The sequence below is a fragment of the Poecilia reticulata genome, chromosome 5 (genome assembly GCF_904066995.2).
Source record: "Poecilia reticulata chromosome 5, P_reticulata-male-v2, whole genome shotgun sequence".
In the NCBI taxonomy this organism is placed as follows: Eukaryota; Metazoa; Chordata; class Actinopteri; order Cyprinodontiformes; family Poeciliidae; genus Poecilia; species Poecilia reticulata.
The window spans coordinates 6,789,723-6,809,727 of NC_088834.1; the positions used below are offsets into that span (position 1 = coordinate 6,789,723).

General features: G+C 36.7%; 2 protein-coding genes across 5 annotated transcripts; both read left to right on the forward strand.

Moving 5' to 3' along the window:
* The first annotated feature begins 230 nt into the window (after positions 1-230).
* pfkfb2b (6-phosphofructo-2-kinase/fructose-2,6-biphosphatase 2b) lies at positions 231-13,331 on the forward strand. 4 transcript variants are annotated; one of them, XM_008409066.3, is made up of 17 exons: positions 231-423; positions 819-981; positions 1,522-1,647; positions 2,550-2,646; positions 4,498-4,564; positions 4,669-4,743; positions 6,740-6,796; positions 6,934-7,058; positions 7,210-7,417; positions 7,832-7,978; positions 8,316-8,420; positions 8,560-8,689; positions 8,779-8,841; positions 8,927-8,991; positions 10,187-10,354; positions 11,051-11,073; positions 12,721-13,331. In XM_008409066.3, exons 2-17 carry the CDS (start codon positions 894-896, stop codon positions 12,788-12,790), a joined length of 1,614 nt encoding a protein of 537 aa, XP_008407288.1. In that variant the 5' UTR covers positions 231-423; positions 819-893; the 3' UTR covers positions 12,791-13,331. The 4 variants fall into 4 exon arrangements, with proteins under 4 accessions (XP_008407288.1, XP_008407287.1, XP_008407289.1 ...); XM_008409065.3 differs by having other exon boundaries at positions 232-498; XM_008409067.3 differs by lacking the exon at positions 11,051-11,073 and having other exon boundaries at positions 232-498.
* Positions 13,332-14,495: 1,164 nt separating this feature from the next.
* Positions 14,496-19,513, forward strand: yod1 (YOD1 deubiquitinase). Its single transcript, XM_008409069.2, has 3 exons — positions 14,496-14,606; positions 15,754-15,966; positions 16,931-19,513. Exons 2-3 carry the CDS (start codon positions 15,759-15,761, stop codon positions 17,623-17,625), a joined length of 903 nt encoding a protein of 300 aa, XP_008407291.2. The 5' UTR covers positions 14,496-14,606; positions 15,754-15,758; the 3' UTR covers positions 17,626-19,513.
* Positions 19,514-20,005: the final 492 nt, after the last annotated feature.

Genomic DNA, 20,005 nt, shown 5'->3' on the forward strand with positions numbered 1-20,005 from the left:
TGTTCTTGTAACGGGAGAAAAAGCTAATTTCCCAAAGAAATTAAGCACATTTTAAAAGTTGATATTTACTTTAAAATGTTTGAAATCAACCTTCTAATTTCTCTCATATTTTTAGATCCCTTTTAGTTTGTTTTTGTTTATTTGTTTGTTTTTTAATGATTGATCAAATGGTGAAATGCTGCTATGCAGTGTAGTGCAGTGTAGAGTGTAATGCGCTGCAGTAGAACTGCTTCTATTCTCAGTTTTACGGTAGGGTGAGAAAGAAAAAAGAAAAACAGAATCTGACGTGGAGGCGCACCTCCAGCTCGGACAGACAGACACCAGTCCGCCGTGGACGAGCCTCAACACGAAGGACAGGCCGACCGACCAGACTGGCTCCTCCGACCGCAGTGTCCGGTTCAGACTGCGGTCCTGCTGATCCGGGTATTTATCCGCGATTAAATCCTGCAGAGGCGGTGCTATAGTTTAAAAGAATCCTCGGATTTGCAAAGCGATCAGGTAAATTTATTCATGTTATGCTAAAGAAAATGCGCCTTGTGCAGATTATGCCAAATAAATGTCCACATTTTCGGTCAGTGAAGGTCGCATCGCATGATTTTGATTAAATATTTTTGTAATCGCATAGATGATGTAGCGGCAGCATCTCTGGTCCTTTACATCCAAATGAGCAATCGATGTTGCCAGGGATACACGAAGTCATAACCTTAAAGATACTAATAAATATGCTTAATTTTGACACAGGTTTTTTTTTCTGGAATTTGCATGGACACAATTGTTTAAATGTTGCCTTTTCTATCTTTTTTCATTCCCTCACATAGAGATCAGTTTGGACAACGTTCCCCTGAGAATGTGCAGATTTTTTTCATGTAGATAAAAACGGATTAAATTTCGACATGTCCTGCACCCAAAGAGACATTGGAGCTTCCACAAACTCCACAGAAGCCAAAAGAACAGACCCGAGATGCAACGAGAAGAAATGCTGTAAGTGAACTAACTCCCCGTTGGTTTTCTAGAATTAGATTTGAGTAAGTTGTGCGTGACTGCGTCAAGAATCCACAGGTGCATTTGTAACGTGAGCTCATGTTTTGTCCACTCCACTCCACTCCGGTTCCAATTTACAAATGTTTTTTTAATCACATCTTTTGTACTGAAGGTTATTCGTTTAAGGTTCCAAATTACATTAGTAAGCGACTGTTAGCAAAGATGACCAAAAGGTCAATTCTGACTGGCAATTTAAAAATACTTTGTGTGACACTCTCTTTCCATTATTCTTAAGAAAATTGCTTTTCATTCCCAGGATGTTTCCACCGTTCATTTCTTCTTTGAACTCAGACCACAAAGGATATTTGTGTCCAAAGAGACGATTATTTTTGTCCAGTCGACAGATGATGGCCTAGTTATTATGTTTGCAGCAAAATACCCAATTTGATATATTCTATAACATGTTGGGTATAAGGAGACACTCATATGACTTGATCTCGTCTATGATGGTCATTAATTTTTTTTGGATCGGTCTTACAGCATGGGCTTCTTATATGACAAACTCTCCAACAATGATCGTGATGATCGGCCTGCCTGCCAGAGGAAAGACCTACATGTCAAAGAAACTCACACGTTACCTCAACTGGATTGGAGTCCCAACCAAAGGTGAAGCTTGAGGAGCGACATTTTATTCCGAGGAAGTCCAGCATATTGACTTGCACATCAGACATCAGTTAAACATGCATTATTCTCTATTTAAAAATATATAAAACTCATCTTACATGCTGAGTCTGCCTACACTATGACAGTCATAATAAACCCTTAGAAAAAAGTACAAAATGAAAAGAATAATAGAAAAGGGAATACTATAAATAATATTTTGTATAAATATTTTGCTTCTAAGGACACAAACTTTCTTAAAGTTTTTTTAATGATCTTAAGCCGGTGTGTTTTAGGCTTTTTTGAAGGTTCTTTCAAACTTTTTCTATAGATGTTTGCTGCTGTTTCCATACCCTGCCATTCACATTATTGAAACACATTATGACGTCCTGCTCACATTTTAGAAGCCAAAGTCTAAAGGAAAGATTTTTTAGAGCTTCAGAACGTTGTAAGACTTAACACTCAACACGGCTTAAAAGACTCAAAAAATTACTGGATTTTTTCAAAACAAAACATGAAGAAATCATGGAAGATTCAGGACATTTCATAGAAATGCATTAAAATGTTATACTTGAAATGAACAAGCATGGATGAAAAAGGAGTTAGCAATATCTTCCTCTGGATTCAATTTTGAATATTTATTTCTGAATTTTAATAGTATTTACATTAAAAATAAAATAGGAATAAGATGATACATAAATTTAAAACAAAGCATGAAATATTAGATTTGTTTTAACTATTTCATCCACATAGTGTATGTATATTGACAATTCAAGATACTAGTATAAATGCCAAGACCATTGAGTAGGGACTAACATTTTGGATGAAATCAGTGGGTATTTGTTTTTTTGTTTTTTTATAGAATGACAGTGTGAGTATTATATTAATGAAATGTTTTTATTTCACAGTGTTTAACTTGGGCGTGTATCGCAGAGAGGCAGTCAGAGCCTATAAATCTTATGATTTCTTCCGCCACGACAACGAGGAAGCCATGAAAATAAGAAAGTAAGTTTCATTTTGTGAGCAAATATGAATTACCTTCGGGTGTCTTTACCAAGAGTGTTCATTTTCTGTGTGATGGCAAGAGAAGCTGTAGCATCACTGCTATCTGCGTGTCTCATTTCCTCCATTCTGCACCCTTCAGCTGCATCAGTGACTAAGCTGTTTTGTTGGCCAGCAGTCAAATTTTTTTGTGCTAATCTAAACCGATACTCACACACATCAAAGAGGCATAAAACCCATTATGACCACCAGATTTTTGTATGAGTCAACACTGTCAACTCTAAATCTGCACTGAGTTTCCCAAAAGGCTTAACCAGAAGCTAGAAGGCTCTTCTTCTCTCATGATTTTGTCCTGTTAAAGTAATTGAAATGGGATTTGTAATGCATGGCTACCATGAGAAAGTGACAGGCGTGTCCTGGTGCTGAATTGTGACCTAGATGTCAAACAAGCTGCTGCTGTCACTCTGCGACACAAGCTCTCCACTGTGCAGCACAGCTGTCTGGGTATCAATATTACTCAGGTTGAGTCATTTTGTAGTCAGAGGAGACGACTGAAAGGGATTCTAGTTGTAGTTTTTACATTTTGTAACAATAGTCTGTTATTTGGATTTAGAGAAGTGGAGAGAGGATGCATGGGCATTTAAAAAATCCTTTGTAGGAACTACTGAGTGAAGTCTGGAGCTGAAGGCGGATGAAGAATGAATTCACTTCTTTGTACATTTTTACCAGATGAATCTTTCTGCCTTCAGTTTTGTTTGATATGCTGCAGCTAGTTCGTTTCACAGGCGCCGAGTATTGGAAAGCAGCGTACCCCTTTACGCTCCAGAAAAATATACAGAGGTACAATTTGAAATCATAAGTATACAAAGCACTGTGAGGCTTTTTTCATAGGTTTGGCTATGTGCATTTTCCAGATCATTGTTGGTGTTTTTGATTGTGTGACCCTTTTCTTTTGCATCATTCTGCTGCAGATTGATTTTTTTTTTCAGAGCACATCTTGTCTTCTTATTGTTTTTTTTTTCTTTTAATCTAGTCTAGCCATTCTGTTTTTAGAGTTGGAAAAGGACATGTTTATCTTCTAGAAAACACTTTTCATTTGGCAGACAGAGACATCTCTGTACCATGAGAAATATCTTCCCACCATTCAGCTCCGCTGTCTTCTGTAGATGTCTGAGCCTCTCCAGTGCATTCTTTCGTCTTTACCACAAAATGTAACAAACTGCTGATTTGGCTGCTCTGAATGTTCCCACCATTTCTCTGAAGCAGTTGTTTTGTTTTTCAGCCTAAGAATTCTTAGTTTCCCTTGTAGAGATAAGAGCTTTAGCCACATTCGGATTCAAGTCACGAGTTTCCAAATGTAAATTCCGCGTGTGGGATCAACAGCCTACCTTCTGCTTGCTTTACTCATACAGCCGAGGATGCTTTTGTCCTCAAAACACAGTCTGAAACAGCTCTACATATCACAAAACTGTCATTCTTAAACCCTTCCACCAACAACAATGTGATTGTGACTGAGATAAAGTTGAGAGTTTGCAGCCTGTGCATACATTCCCTAAATACCTTTAAATTCAGTTATCAAAAATAAATAATTCTCCATTAAAAATATAAAGAGGTTTTTTTTTTTGTATGCCTGAATTTAATTAGGGAAGTGTATTCTTTAGTAGACAACTTTTAACAATCCATCTAAATTTTGTTTTGATTGGATCTAATTGAATGTAGCTGGATTTAACTGGAGTTAATTTTGATTATACTCCACACAGAATTATAGCATTTAATCTTTTTTTTTTTTTTTTTACTTTTATAATGCAATTTATCATTTTTGGAATTGTGATTGCATTCTCCTCCCCTCCACAGGCAGTGTGCTCTGGTGGCTCTGCAGGATGTGAGGGTCTACCTAGCAGAGGAGGGGGGTCAGATTGCAGTAAGTTTCCATCTATTTTCAATGTTTTTTCATCGCAAATCTGGCAAAGTCGTGATGCTGCAGTGTCCTCCAAATGTTTCTCTCTGTTTTCTGCCTGTTGCCAGGTTTTTGATGCAACAAACACAACAAGGGAGCGGCGAGATCTTATTCAAGCATTCGTGAAAGAGAATGGCTTCAAGGTAAAACTGTATTTTATTTTATTTTATTTATTCATCCCGGTTGAATGTGCAGCCTGGAGCTATTACAAATGAAAGCTAGCCTTGAATTTCCGTGGTTGAACAGCTATAACAAGATGGATACTGTGAACTGGCCTTCTATTCCTAAGAATGAGTGCATGTTATTGGATAATACATAGGTTCTAACAAGAAACAGAGAGGGTGGATGAGAGAAAATGCTTAGAACTAGATGTTGTGACTCTAATTTTTGTAATTTTACAAAGATTATAGCTGGTTTGACAAAGGATTTTTTTCAATCTGCTTTTAAAACTGATCTGAGTTGGATTGTGCAGGTGCTGAGGCTCAGTAAAATTCAGCATACTGCATACCATATATGTATTAATAATCCTTTATTCATATGGGAAAATTCTCCTGAGTCTCATTCAATCATTTACAAGACAAACCCATTATGTACGTCACAAAAAATAACTTAGTAACAAAAATACAATCTATATCTTTAAAATGATTAAAACCACAGGGTTAGCTTATATTTGGTTGCGTGTCTGAGTATTTAATGAGTAATTTAAAAGAAACTTTCGAACAGTTTCTAATTTCTGTTTTAAAATATACTGATAATATATCTTAACATGTTTCATAACAACTTTTTACCTGATGTAAAATGATAAGCAACAGGACAGCAACAGACATTCGAAATAATTTGGTCAGAAACTCCCACGTCATTCATCACCAGTTTAATTAGACTGTGTTTTTGTTTTGTTTTCCTTTTGAATGGAAATGTGTTTTGTTGCACGAAATTATTATTATGTTTTTTTTCAATTTGTGTTTTCATTGAAAGCATTAAAATCCATCAACGAATTGAACTTTAGGTGTTTCTAGTTTTCGATGAGTGAACATTTTGGTATTTTTCTCATGTCTTAGGTTCCACCATGTCACGTGATGTTGTGGCTTTGAGAGAGCTAGGGATTATTCTTGTCCTAAACGTCTTAAAACGTAACGTAAAACTGATGGGGTGACCATCCAACATGACCTCCCTTTCTGCAAACCTTTTTGCTTCATTGCTGCTTAATTTCTCTCCCATCCCTTAAAGCTTCCTCCATTATGTGCTGATTTGATGAAGTCTTTGCCCAAGTTAGCTTAAATAAACCAAAAGTACTCAGATGTCTAAGAGTAGTATCCCTCGAAGCTCTGTCTCCTCTGATTCTGCTGACGTTCTGTTTGACTGCGCCTGTTTTCCACAAACTGCGGTACAGAACTAGGTCAGCTCTGCTAGAGGCAGCAGTTAGACAGTACTCACTGGCAGCAAGTGATAGAAATCAGCGTGAAGATGTACTGAAAAAAGAACATATCTTAATCTTTATATCTCCATTAATTTCAGAAGTGTCTGATGTTTATGTCCCTTTAGACGGCAAGAGAAACTGTTCTACATTCAGCATTTAGGATTTGAGAAAGAGAACATTTCTTTCAGGATCTTTAGAATCACTTATATATGAAATACATGTGGATAGAAATAAAAACTGAGTTCTAACATTTATTTCTCTTGTCTCTCTGAGCATAACAGGGCAACCAAATATAAGGCAAACTTTAACTTTTTATGCACCTGGCCAACAATAATCAATGCTTTGAAGTAACTTCTTACTTTAATTGTTTTCAATGCAACTCATACATATTGTGTCATCCCAAAGTTGAATTGGGATACTGAATAAAGTTGAATACAAAACAAATTTTCAAGCAGCATTGCTTTGACTTGTTAAGTAATAACTGTATTGTATGGTATTCTTCTCTAATTGCCAAGTGAAGTATCAGATTATCTCAATTTGACCCAGGGCATATAAAGGACATGTCAGTCATTCTCTCAGAAATAGCACAAATTGAGAATTGAATAAAACATTTCAACATATCTATAAGATTTTCCTTCAAGAAAACTGTATGACGTAGTCAAGTGTGAATTTCACAAATGATCAGTGTAAACTGACCAAGAAGTCTGCTCTCTTTCCAACAGGTGTTCTTTGTGGAGTCGGTGTGTGATGACCCAGACGTCATTGCTGCTAATATTCTGGTATGAACTTATGTCACCCGACTGTAAACGTTTGACTATGACTTCTGATCTTTATCACAGCCTTGATCTGGTAATGTTCACAGTCATAGATGCACTGCTTGTCAAAGATATTTCAACAGGTCCCATGTCTTTTGCAGGAAGTTAAAGTCTCCAGTCCAGATTACCCTGAGAAGCACAGAGAGAGGGTAATGGAGGATTTCCTGAAACGGATTGAGTGCTACAAGGTCACCTATCAACCGTTAGATCCTGATAACTATGACAAGTAAGAATTTGTCAAATACTTGGTACAGTAAACAACCTCTTCACTGTATCTGTAAGAAAAAAGTAACGTTGACGTTTTTAGGAAGCCGTGATTCAGAAATCAAACACCAGATGGCGATGTTTACCAGACATTCCCTCCAATGCCCCTGCAGGGACCTCTCTTTTATCAAGGTTATAAATGTGGGCCAGCGTTTTCTGGTGAACCGAGTGCAGGATTACATCCAAAGCAAGATAGTCTATTACCTCATGAACATCCATGTCCACTCACACTCCATTTACCTGTGTCGACACGGAGAGAGCAACCACAATGTGGAAGGACGGATCGGAGGAGACGCTGAGCTTTCTCCAAGAGGAAAAAAGGTACAGCAGCCTGTTGTTTCCTTCACCACTTCTTAAAGTTAGTCTTAAGATGAGAAAAGACTATCCCTTACTGTTGTTTGACATGCACACACATTTTACATCCTTCCATCTTCATATGAACTATGCATTCTTTCCATTCATTTTTCATTTATTTCTATGGCCTAACCTAATCCTTACCCTGCATCTAATCATTGCTAGTACATGTCTAACACAAAACCTCACCTAAACTCAATTCACACCTCCTTAGCCTAACAACTAACACAAAAACAGCATTTATTCTTATGGGAGCTGAGAACTGCTAAAATGCACACAACTCTATTTTTTCAATTCTTCTAATTTTCTGTTTTCCCATGATAAAAGAGCATTACCAAGTAAAATAATCAAACTTAACTGCAACTGTTCCTCATTTCCCAGTTTGCCCACGCTCTGCGAGATTTCATTGAAGAGTATGAGCTGTCGGATTTGAAGGTGTGGACGAGCCAGCTGAGGAGGACCATCCAGACAGCGGAGGAACTCAGCGTGCCTTATGAGCAGTGGAAAATCCTCAACGAGATTGATGCTGTCAGTACCAAAGAACCCAATTCACCTCATTATGCGCTTAGTAAACTTTATGAAGCCTTGTGGTTTAGAAGGACATAATATCTCACACAAGCCAAAATCAAAGAACCGTCTTGTTGAGAGTTTGTGAATCATACGTGGTTGATATAAACATCACCCATATGTTTGATTCTCAGCCCTGTTTAGGGATAAAAATGACTTGCTGGGATAGTCTTTATGTAGATGGAATTCCATTTATTTATTCCTGTTTTTTTTTCAGAACTTTTGACACGTATTACTGCCAAATATATCGACTGTTCTGCTATCATAGAAGAACATTTATTTTATTATTGTTCCCAAGGGTGTGTGTGAGGAGATGACTTATCAAATGATCCAGGAGACTTTTCCAGAGGAGTTTGCTCTGCGAGACCAGGATAAATACCATTATCGCTACCCAGGAGGAGAGGTGACCATCAGGACCAATCCCCACTGCTTCATACCTGCAGCCTCCATTTTTTATTCATGGAAATAATTTACTTTCTTATAGTTAGCTGTATTGTTGGTGTAGCGACTGTTATATCCTCTTGTCTCTTCCTCTCCATCAGTCCTATCAAGATCTTGTACAGCGTCTTGAGCCGGTTATCATGGAGTTGGAGAGGCAGGGCAATGTCCTGGTTATCTGCCACCAGGCAGTGATGCGCTGTCTCTTGGCCTACTTCCTGGACAAGGGTGCAGGTCAAACAAACACATAGACACACTAAAATGTGTAGACAGTCTCACAAGAAGATGCTGATATATGAAATACTTTGCTCTTTACTCCACAGATGATCTCCCTTACATGAAATGTCCACTTCACACAGTGCTTAAGCTAACTCCAGTTGCATATGGCAAGTTATACCAGTAACTACGACTGTCTAATTACAAAGCAGCATTCACAAGCATTCAGTGCACTCAAACCTTTCTTTCCTATAGGTTGTAAAGTGGAGATGTTTTATCTGAATGTGGAGGCAGTAAATACACACCGAGACCGGCCACTTGTAAGTCTGAGTTTCAAAAACTACAATTGATATCCATTTGCTCATTTTTAGTGCTACTGTGTTGAGTTAATGCCTTAAATGTGACATATTTTTATCGATTTGATTGATTGAAATTTTCAGCACCTGATTTAAATGCTACCAAAGTGTTGTTTGTTGTGTCTGTTAGTTCAACACATTGGCGCCGCAGCTGCACTGGATCCCTCCATGTGACGCTTTGCTGATGCCTTTCTTTACAGCCCAGTTTTATTCTGCCTCTTCTATCTTTAACTTTAATTAATCAGCTTGGCTTGAACTCTGAACCTAACACTTTTAAATAAGGTTTATTTTTATTCATATTGTAGCTCCCTGGAAGCTGTGGCTGATAATGCAAACTGCTTGGCTGACTTCATTACTGCCATTAAATATGACTGCATCGTGATTCAATTATTATGTGTATCTGGAAAAAAGAGTGTGAGGCACAATTAGGCCAGAACGTCCATTTTTAAACACAGTGCCTTACAAAAGTATTCATAGCATTGACCTTCTTGAAATTTTATCAATACACATGAATTTGGTAGACCAACATAAAGCAGTGCATTATGTAAAATTGAAAGAAAATAATGTCTTTTTATTAAAAGTATGGCGTGCACTTATTTTCAATCCCTCTACAGTCTATGGTAAGCTGAACCACCTTTCAACAAGAGTTTGCTTCATGCAGTAGGAGCCACTGCATACTGACACTATCCATTCACTACAGTGGGATTTCTGAGGAGAAATGGTTAGACTGGATTTTATTTAAGGGTACCAGAACAAAGGTGGTGAACAAATCCACACTACATTTTTCAGATTTTAGACTTATTTTGTTGTCATTACACAAAGACACAACAGTGAAATTGGCAACAAAATGTCATTGTTTTTTATTTGTACTAAATACATTTGTAGTAAATGTATCCTCCCTATCCTTCCACTTCAGACATATTCAGATGTGACAAAACGTGAAAAGATTTAAAATACTTCAGCAAGGCACTCTAGTTTTTCTATTATGATACATACTTTCCAATGCAGGTTTTTATCTCTTCAGTCAGAGCTCCACTGTATGTGTCCATTAATGTGGGCAGGTATTTAGCATTGCTGTGTCCTTTCAGGTGGTTCCCCCGTCTCATCTGTCCCCCAATCTTTTTCCTTTAACACTTGCGGTATTTCATCTTCTGACCAGGGTAAGGTTACGAGGGACTCTGCTCTCATACATCGCCGGAATAGTTACACTCCCTTGTCCAGTTACGACCAGGTGAAGCGGCCCAGGCTCTACAGCGCGGGCAACCAACCGTGGCTACCGCTTGCCCCTACCCCTTCGGCTCTGATGCCAGAGAGACTGCAAAGCCAAGTTAGTGGCAGAGTTACAGGCTGACCCTCTAAGTCTGTCCCCGTCATCTGTAATCAGCCACCTTCCACCACAGTTGTAACTCTGTGTTTAGCATCCTCTTGACTCAGTTCTGGACTTTCTTGATGATCCAGTGTGTGTAAGCTGCAAATGACATACATAAATGTCACCGTTGTGTTTGTATTTCTTTCCCCGGGGCATGTTTTGCATCTTGAAACAGCTGCTTTCTCCTTTTACTGATCATCCCGCATGATCCGTACCTCAACAAAACATTGTCCCCAGCTTGAATATGCAGAATAGCATGTCACTTTGCTTTGTTGTTAAGTTTTTCTGTTAACAAATGACACACAAACATTAGGAGTATTTTGTACAATCACTACCTTCAAATAATCAAACAAATATGACATAAATGTTAAAAGTTAGGAGAAAAAAAATTATCGAAAGGTTTTTTTTATTGTCATACCACCTTGCTTGTTTGTGGTATAAAATTTGGATTCAGGTCCCATATTAAGAAATATACTACACAAAAATAAATAAATAACAAAGTAATTTGTGTGATATTCCTAACATTTCAAGCATATTCATACATGTAAGTACTGTTCATTCATTGGCCTTGCATTACGGTACAGAGATCCTGCTCTTCTCCCCATTTCTATCTGTGTTCTCTCTCTCTCTGCTTTTTCCAAACTTGTGTTACAGACTCGGACAGGAAGCAGTTGTTTGTGAGTATTTGAGACTTAGTATCAGTAGCTAACCGTTTACTTTCTTTATCACCCTTCAATTCATTGTCTAATGATCCATATGTGTACATATGTGTAATATTTAAGATTTTTTTTTATGGTCTCTTTTTATTTTTATGGTTTTCAGTTGATCTGTGAAAGTTACTGTCAGGTTTTTTATTCCCTCAGCAACATTATCTAAAGTACACCATCACACATTGATTAATTGATACTCTTACATAAGACTAATTCATACATTTTTATCTGTGAGACTTAATGATGTTGGTTCTTGAGATTTCTTAATGTAGTAAAATATTGACAAAAAATATGTACTGATTGGACGCATGCTGTGTATCATAGAAATCAATAGCTGCTACGGTAAAGTTCAAGAGATTCACATGGACATCAGTGTCTTTATGTTTAGCTTTTAAAAGTCAGCTAGAACAATGTTTTTTGCCAACGCAGAATGATTATATGGCTATGACGTTAGTCATTTTAGAGACTGTTTTGCCATCAGTAAGCTTGTGGGATTATTCTGACTGCATTGTGATCTTTCTTCTTTACACCAGTGGTGACTAAAATTGGTTTGTTCCTGGTATAGACTCTGCCATAATTCACAAATTTTCAACAGATAGTGTCATTAACTAAATGTTGAATATCAGTGATACTGCCAGCACCAGATTTTTTTCAGGGGTTTTAAGAAGGTGTCAAGCACGAAAAAAAAATGAGCTGGTTACATGACAAGCCAAATGCCTTCTGGAGAAACGTTTTATAGTTAGATGAGACAGCAATCAATAAAGGAGATGCTTTCAAACCTAGAACTCTGTTCCAAATGTCAAGGATGATGGCAGTAGCATCATAAAAGTTTGTTTTGACCTTATATTGCAAATTATTGTAATAATTAAAACAGGGATTATCAACTAATTAACTTCACCTCAAATCAACAGCTAGATGGTTGGAAGTTGGACTCAACTGGGTGTTTCAATTGGACACATCAAAAATGGGTTTGGAATGGAACAAGGAAGTTAATATTAAACTTATGATCCCTATTGAGAGTTTGTGAACTAGGTTTAGAAGTCTGTGTCAATGATTCAACCATTTCATATTAGTACTATCAATATTGACAAGAACAATGTTCAAATAGCCAGACAGGATGATTCCACCAGCTGGTTTATGGCTATGAAAAAAACATGTTTTCCCTTCAGACAATAGTGGGGGCATAAATGTATGAGCCTATTTGTATCATTTTGACCACGTATGGATTTTAAAATGTCTGTAGTGGATATAAGCTTGTTCATTCATTTATTTAAAATCTTTAAAGTTATTAATTTTGCAATATTTCCATTCTGGAAAAAGAAAGGTTCAGGATATTCATTAAAATCTCAGCCTAACATGAGTGTGCGTAAACAGCTGCCCAGAACTGTCTTAAAGTTGTACAAGATTATAGGATTACTGAAACCATAATTACATTAATTATTAATTCATTCATTAATATTGTATTTGTTAAAGAAACATTGTCACTTTCTAAATAATTATCTACATTTCCAGTTCTACTGGGCCACGGGAGAGATTATCAGTTATTTCAAACTATATTTTATATTCTAAGAAAATGATTTATAAATATTGGTTGCATCTCTTGTTTTTACCAAGGACTCCCTGTGTGAAGGAATCGACTTTGACAGCAGCGAAGAAACTAGTGGCTGTGTCCGCTTCTGAGTGAAAGTCGGATCCTCCTCCGCTTTTCTTCACAGCTTCTCTGGTCTTTTATGAGTCAAAACAATGGAGGGCCTTGCTCCTTTTAATTTTTTACCACATTCTAGATAATATCAAGATTACAGGGAACAGAAGGGTTCCCGCTCAAGATATGAACATGTGAGCGCAAAATAACACGTTGCTGTTTATCTCAAGCACTCCGTCTTTATGCATGTTAAGACTGAAAACCCTTATACAGTAATGCATGTGCACCAAATGAAAATAGTCAACCAAAACATGCTGTACTTGACAGCTACGGTGCCATTTTCTGTGTAAATACTGCAATGCCTTAGTAAATGTCAAATATATTGCTAGAAATAAGTGTCTCCATATAACACAGAATGTTATAAATAAGCTGTTTTCACAATAGAACAATGTAGGTGATATAGAAATATTTTTGCAATGAAAACCTATGTATATGCTGCACAAGCATTCTGTACTGGATAGACATCATCAGTTACATCTGACCTGGAGAGAATGTAGTAAATAAATAAAGAAATTTTTATGTGTTTCTGTCTTTTTTAGCTTTTCCATTTTTCTCAAATGTTCGAAAAAAATAAAAAATTAAATACTGATCCAGTGATCAGTATGATCAGCATGCAGCCCAATACACAACCAATTGTGATGCATCGGTTTCTGACACATTTCTAACAGAGCTAGTATCCATTTCGTTAACAGTTTGAGCCAGAGTAGCTTGTCACATCACTGAGCCATCCTTGCCTATGATACTGTTGCCAACTTTGAGGGCAAAATGCTTTTGTGAATTGTAGCAGATAAAAAGATAAACCCTAAAAATTGACATGTTTGCCATTTGTGTTCATGATATATTATTGATTCATGTTTAAAAAAACAGAAAAACATTTCCAATTTTACAAGATACTTTTTTATTATTACCTTTGTAATTAAAGGTAGAACACCTAAAAATTGTTCTCAAGTAAGTACTAAAAGTAAACTTAACTTGACTTAAGTACTGAATAACTCATGACATCTGATTTAATATTTTACAGTGTGTCATCAGACAGAAATAAAGTTATGTGCAATGTCTGGTATTATGAAAATGTATTATTAAAAATTTAAATGAAAAAACATAAAATAATACAAATAACATAATTACAAAATAATTAAGGCAAAAGAAACAATTCCAAATCAATATTTTTCAATAAAAAATTTAAGAGACCAATAATCCAGCATATGTAAGTACTTCTGGTGACATTATGTAGTCGTTAGATTATCATTTTTGGCCTACAAATGTCTCAGCAAGGTCTTCAGATAGAAAATAATATTAGAACAGCAAAGCTTTTGTACAAGCAAGCAGTCTCACTTTAATATAAACTATATATATATATATATATATATATATATATATATATATATATATATATATATATATATATATATATATACCCTTAAAGTGTGAGAGAAACCTATAAAAAAATTGTCTGTATTTTTTCCTCACATTATGACATGAAATTAGACTAAACGTCCTGTTTTAAGAACCAGGAAATGTAATGTCAAGATTACTTAATTTTGAAAATAGTTTTTCTTTTACTACAAATTTTGAAGTTCCCGTAGACAAGACTACTAACCTTTAAACAATATAGCGCATAAACATGAATACAAACTTTGAAAGCAATAACACCGAAAAATAAAAAGCAAAAACTGTACAGGTGTGAACAATAAAGAAAAGTACGGGTTTAGTTGTTTTCGCTTAGAACTCAGCTGACGTCACTTCCTTTCGCTTTACGTGTTTTGTTTAAGGCAGGCAGGGTAGAAGTCAACGTCAGGTAAGAAAACAACAACAGACTTTACTGTTTCTGAAAGTTTAACGTATCGTATAACATTTCAGAGTTGCCAAATGATTGGTGTATTAATCAGGTAAACGATATGGAAAGCTTAGACTCGAACTGTTTTGTGAGCACAGATAGGTTGACGGCTAACTTAGCCTGCTAATGTTAGCAACACAATTAACGTCATGGTTAGCTAGCGTAAACATCTCTCAGACGGGTGTTTCTTTCATTTATCTCCTCAAACTGTTCTAACACATTGTCGTTAAAATCTGTACTTTACAAGTGTATAGTATAAAAATCTAAATTTGGCAGTTTGGTGCTGAATTATTAGATTAGCCTACTGTATGTAGGACCGTGATAATGAATGAAGTCGTTAACTGGAACAAAGAAGCCAAAACAAAGCGGTGGAGCAGTCGCGTGTTTACTCTCCTACTGGTCAGCAGTTCTGTTGTCATTCTTGACCTGTGCTGCTTTGTTTAAAAAGTTAAATCACGGGTCACAGTGGGTTAGCCGTGCCACGGTTGTGATGGCTTCCTGCTGGAGTACACGTTAGATCATGACTGAATCATAACAGGATCTATTGGAGGTAATTCGGGGAATACAGGCTCAGAATTTCTCCCATCAGTTAAGTCCAATAAATCCCTGTTAATGATCATAAAATGGACATAGTTCAACACAGTCAGCGTGACTTCACTAGAAGGCAGGTACATCCCAGAGCTTTGCCTTGAGGGTCCTAAATGTTAATAATAAACTCAGAAATAAAAATGTTAACTGTGTTAAATGTCAAGAAGGCTGTATTTCTTTTTACAAGCATTTTATTTTGGGTTAAAATGAATGATCTATCTCATACTGTTTCAGTATTATGCAATTATAAAGACAGGAGAAGTAGAAAAAACCTTACAGATAAAAAAAAAAAAAAACTCCAACAAATTCACCAGATTAGATGCTGGACCTAAATAAATATAAAAAATCTCTCAAAGACAGCTATAATACCCCAACATGTTGATCACACTAGCCTTGTGGAGATTCAGTTTAATTGTAAAATTAATTAAATTCATGCTTTTCGTCTTATTTGTGGATGAGTATGTCTGTAGGTTTTGAGAGATATTTAACACAAAGATTCGACATTGCATACTTTTTGCAGGCAAGATGTTGCGTCTTCGCTGTAAGACCAAAAACGGGAGCCACATAATGCAAGGTTTGACTCACCAGTCCTGCGTCCAGGAGCTGAAGAGCAAAGTGGAGGAGTTAACAGGGATCCCATGCGATGTGCAGAAAATAATGGTTGGCTACCCGCCATCCAGCCTTGATCTCCGAAATTTAGATGCCCATTTAAAAGATTATCCCATCAAATCAGGTATGTTTCACGCGGGGAAAATATACAGATGACATGATCACTAAATCAAGAATTTTAATGTTTTTAAAATACTAACACTGATTCAAAGAAGCACATTTTTAACAATCAGAAATATGCAACAATGTATTAACACCTATATTTGCTCCAAAACTAACTTATTGGAGTTTCAATGTTTAAATTTACTCCTGTAATAATCCACAAAGTATGAAAGTGTGTGTTTTTTATACTCTAAACATATCAGATAGAATTAGTTTGACAAGCGTGTTCATTAGCTTCTCCTTCTTTTAATTACGAGAATAAAGTAATACTACAACCAAAATATAGTTGTAGTAGTATGAGAATAAAGTCATAATATTAACAGAATTAAGTAATAATGTTATAAGAACTAGGTACAAATTTTATGAGAACTCCAACATGTAAAATAACAAAAAAATTAAAGAGTACTTAATTACTTTCTACAAAAATACTTTCTAGATCTACTTCTAGAAATAGAAGAAAGGTCTACACGAACTGAGCTGATCACTCTGATAACTCTATTAAGAGTTTTTTTCTCTCTAAAATGACTTTTCCTCGTAATTTTAAGAAAGATGTCTTATGGCAAAATTGCATCTTTATTCTACTAATGTTATGATTATGCTTTGGTAATTAAAAAAATCATTCAACTCAGAAAAGGAACAATTGAAATACAAGCCGCTTTTTGAAAATATTGTCTGAGATTTGTAATTTTTTATTTTTATTTTTTTAGAAAAGAAAGCGAGAAAAAAATCTGTTAAAATCAGAAATAGAATCTTGAGTGAAAAAATTTTAGATTTAAATTTTTAGGACTAGATAGAATAGAATAGCAATATTATTTTATTATGACCTAATGTTGGATACCTTTATTCAGTATAATCTTTCTTTGTTCCTTCTCAATCAGTTTGGTAAAAAAAAAATAAATGTTGGGTTATTGTATCATTGCACACAGGAGACACACTCATTGTTGAGGAGGAGAAGAACAAGCCGAAACCTCAGGATCATCCCATAGTGAAAGCGCCCCACTTGGAACTCTCTCCTGTGCTGGCACGTCGAGTCGTCCCAGCAGACAACTCCTGCCTCTTTACTAGCGTGAATTATGTAGTCGAAGGAGGTGTGTATGACCCCGCTTGTGCCCCCGAAATGCGCAGCCTTATAGCTCAGATAGTGTCAAGTGACCCTACAGCTTACTGTGAGGCAGTCCTGGGAAAAACCAACGAGGAATACTGCGCCTGGATAAAACGTGACGACACCTGGGGGGGAGCCATTGAGGTGTCCATCCTGTCCAAGTTTTACCAGTGTGAGATCTGCGTGGTGGACACCCAGACAGTTCGGGTAGATAGATTCGGAGAGGATGCTGGATACCAAAAACGGGTGCTGCTCATCTACGACGGCATCCACTATGACCCTCTGCAAAAAGAGGTTCCCCAATCCGATACCCCACCTCAGACTATCTTCTCTACCACTGATGACATCATCTTGGCCCAAGCCCTTGAGCTGGCGGACGAGGCCCGCCGCAAGCGTCAGTTTACGGACGTTAACCGCTTTGCATTGCGCTGCATGGTGTGCCAGACGGGCCTGGTGGGACAAAAGGAGGCTCGTGAGCATGCCAAGGAGACAGGCCACACCAATTTTGGTGAAGTGTGAAGGCTGTATTATCTTCTCTCCCTTTCACAGATACGACCACCTCCAACTCCTGTGCCCTCATGTCCGGCAAAGTCTGTTGGCCTGCTTGTGTTATCCTCTACCTCACATTATCCTTTGACATATTTGGAGAATCCTCAGACACTGTGTTAAGCCTCTAATTGGTTCAGTATTACCTTCTAACTGCTGAAAGCTCTTAAGGTCAAAAATGCTACTGTAGTACTCTGTTACTAATCCATCTTGTGGGTCAGTAATGGGTCATTTCAGATATTTTCAGTGGAGTGAAGTTATATATGCAAACAATTCTTAGGATTTGTTTTGGTCTGCTGAGATCACTCATCTCATTGATGGAACCAATGTGGCTTATGCTTCGAGTTGAAAATGCACCAAATTGCCGCTACTTAAACCGCGACTGACCAAACTTACTTTGTACATGTCTCTGCAAAGGGTTGAGGACGACGACTAAGAATTATTTGTACCGAGATGTGATCTGATTCACTGTTGTCTTAAACACAGCACAGCCAGTATGACTGTTATCCATGTTGGTTTTATAGTGTTGTTTTTCTGTTTGCAGACAGATGTCAGAATTTAATTGGTAAGATTATTTGTCTAGCTTCAGATATTTAGATGTTGAGCACAAGTAATGTGTTTTACTGCTAAAATAGTCATACATCTGCAAATGTGCTGTTTATGACATCTGCCTGAATTTATGGAGCAGTTGACATGAAGATTTAATAAACACATTTTAAATGAAAATATTATATAGCAAAGTGTGTCCAAATTAGCTCAAGTACGTCCTTTTTGTTATTGGTGTGAAGATTGCCATTGACCAGTGATTTTGTTTTGTTTAAAATAACAAAGGTGCTGTAAACTCATTTTACAAAATGTGTAGCTCATGATTCATTTGATTGGTTTAACAGGTTCACAGGAGTTTGTAATTCTGGCTTACAGGTTTTAAATATCATGCTGTGAAAGTTTTTTTGTATTTTTGAACTGCTGCACAGAGGGAAAAAAAAACAAATGTATTAAAAGTGTGTAGTTTAACAGTGTGAGAGATGTAGTGTGGTCTAGAAATCCTAATTATAAGGTATGTGTTTGAGATCAGCTTTACTCGGTAATTATTTCTTCTTTTTTGCTAATTAGCCTCAACTGTTTACTTTCTGATCTAATATTTAAGGGATTTTTGTTGTTTCAATTATGATTTCATTCACCATTAGGTTTAACCCTTTAACTTCTAATGCAACATGAAACTGCACCTGTTTTTGTGTTGATGAGACACTTAAGGTCTTAGTATTTGGTGCATGTTGACTTACGTTTGCCGCTCTTCTACTGTACATTTTGCACAACTGGAGCATGTTCTCACATTTTATGATTAAGTCGGGCATCATTGCTGTGCATGGATTTACACTAATTTAATAACCAGGTCAGAGAAAGTTTATTTAGAAGTAATTTTTTGTTTCTTCAGGCAGTTCTCTTGTTGCCCAACATTGTGTTCGACCAGTATTTCTTTTTTTTTTTACACATTTGTTATGACAATATTGGTACTGAGTTGTTGCCAAAATGGTAAGTTTGACTGTGGAAGGATTGATTTAATACTTTTTAAACATCAATGTGGTGGTAAGGAGTTGGGTATGAAGAAATATAACACAAACTAGAGTTGTATTTTTTGTGTGTGTTGTGCATCATTTATATTTTGTAGTTTGTTTAGCTATGATTCTGGGTTAATGAGCTTGCATAAGGTGAAACAATGAAATGTCTTGTTTGTATTTACCAGGTTTTCATGACTAACAACAACAATGAATGTTGCACACGAAGCACTATGGAATAACTGGGTTTACTTGATTTATTTAATTTTTTTTCCAGTGTTGTCACAAATAAAAGCTATAGCCAAGAGCGTTGTCTTGAGTTTTATTGCATAAACAAACAATTCACAGTCACAGTTGAGGTTTAGGACGCATTAGTCTTGCAGTGGGGCTGCAGAGTGTCGTAGCAGTGAGAAGGTCCAGGATTCAACTCCCAGTCTTGGACATTTCTTCATTAAGGTTGCATGTACTCCCTGTGCATGTGTGTGTTCTCTCTGGGTGCTCCGGTTCCTCCCACAAACATGACTGTTGGGTTAATTCTTCAAGTTGCCATAAGGAGTGTGTGTCTCGGTCAAGAACAGATTGTGAAGCCTAATAAAGATTTTTGTTGGAGATTTACAAGGCATAGACTGCAGCTGGTGGCAATTTCTATAGGAGCCATAATACAGACGTATCCAGGACATGACTTGCAGTTATTGTATCAAGCCACTCCTTAATCAGCCAGTACCTGTTTGAATAACCATTACATCATTGTATTTGGCCATAAAATTTGGCTGGCGGAATCCTCAGATAGATATATG

What these genes read in the sequence shown, in the direction of transcription:
- yod1 (XM_008409069.2), top strand. Translation starts at nt 15,759, where the DNA reads ATGTTGCGTCTTCGCTGTAAGACCAAAAACGGGAGCCACATAATGCAA. An exon ending in AGATTATCCCATCAAATCAG is followed by an intron (nt 15,967 to 16,930) that starts GTATGTTTCACG and finishes CATTGCACACAG; the next exon opens with GAGACACACTCATTGTTGAG.
- pfkfb2b (XM_008409066.3), top strand. Translation starts at nt 894, where the DNA reads ATGTCCTGCACCCAAAGAGACATTGGAGCTTCCACAAACTCCACAGAA. An exon ending in GAAGCCATGAAAATAAGAAA is followed by an intron (nt 2,647 to 4,497) that starts GTAAGTTTCATT and finishes TCCCCTCCACAG; the next exon opens with GCAGTGTGCTCTGGTGGCTC. An exon ending in GATCCTGATAACTATGACAA is followed by an intron (nt 7,059 to 7,209) that starts GTAAGAATTTGT and finishes ATGCCCCTGCAG; the next exon opens with GGACCTCTCTTTTATCAAGG.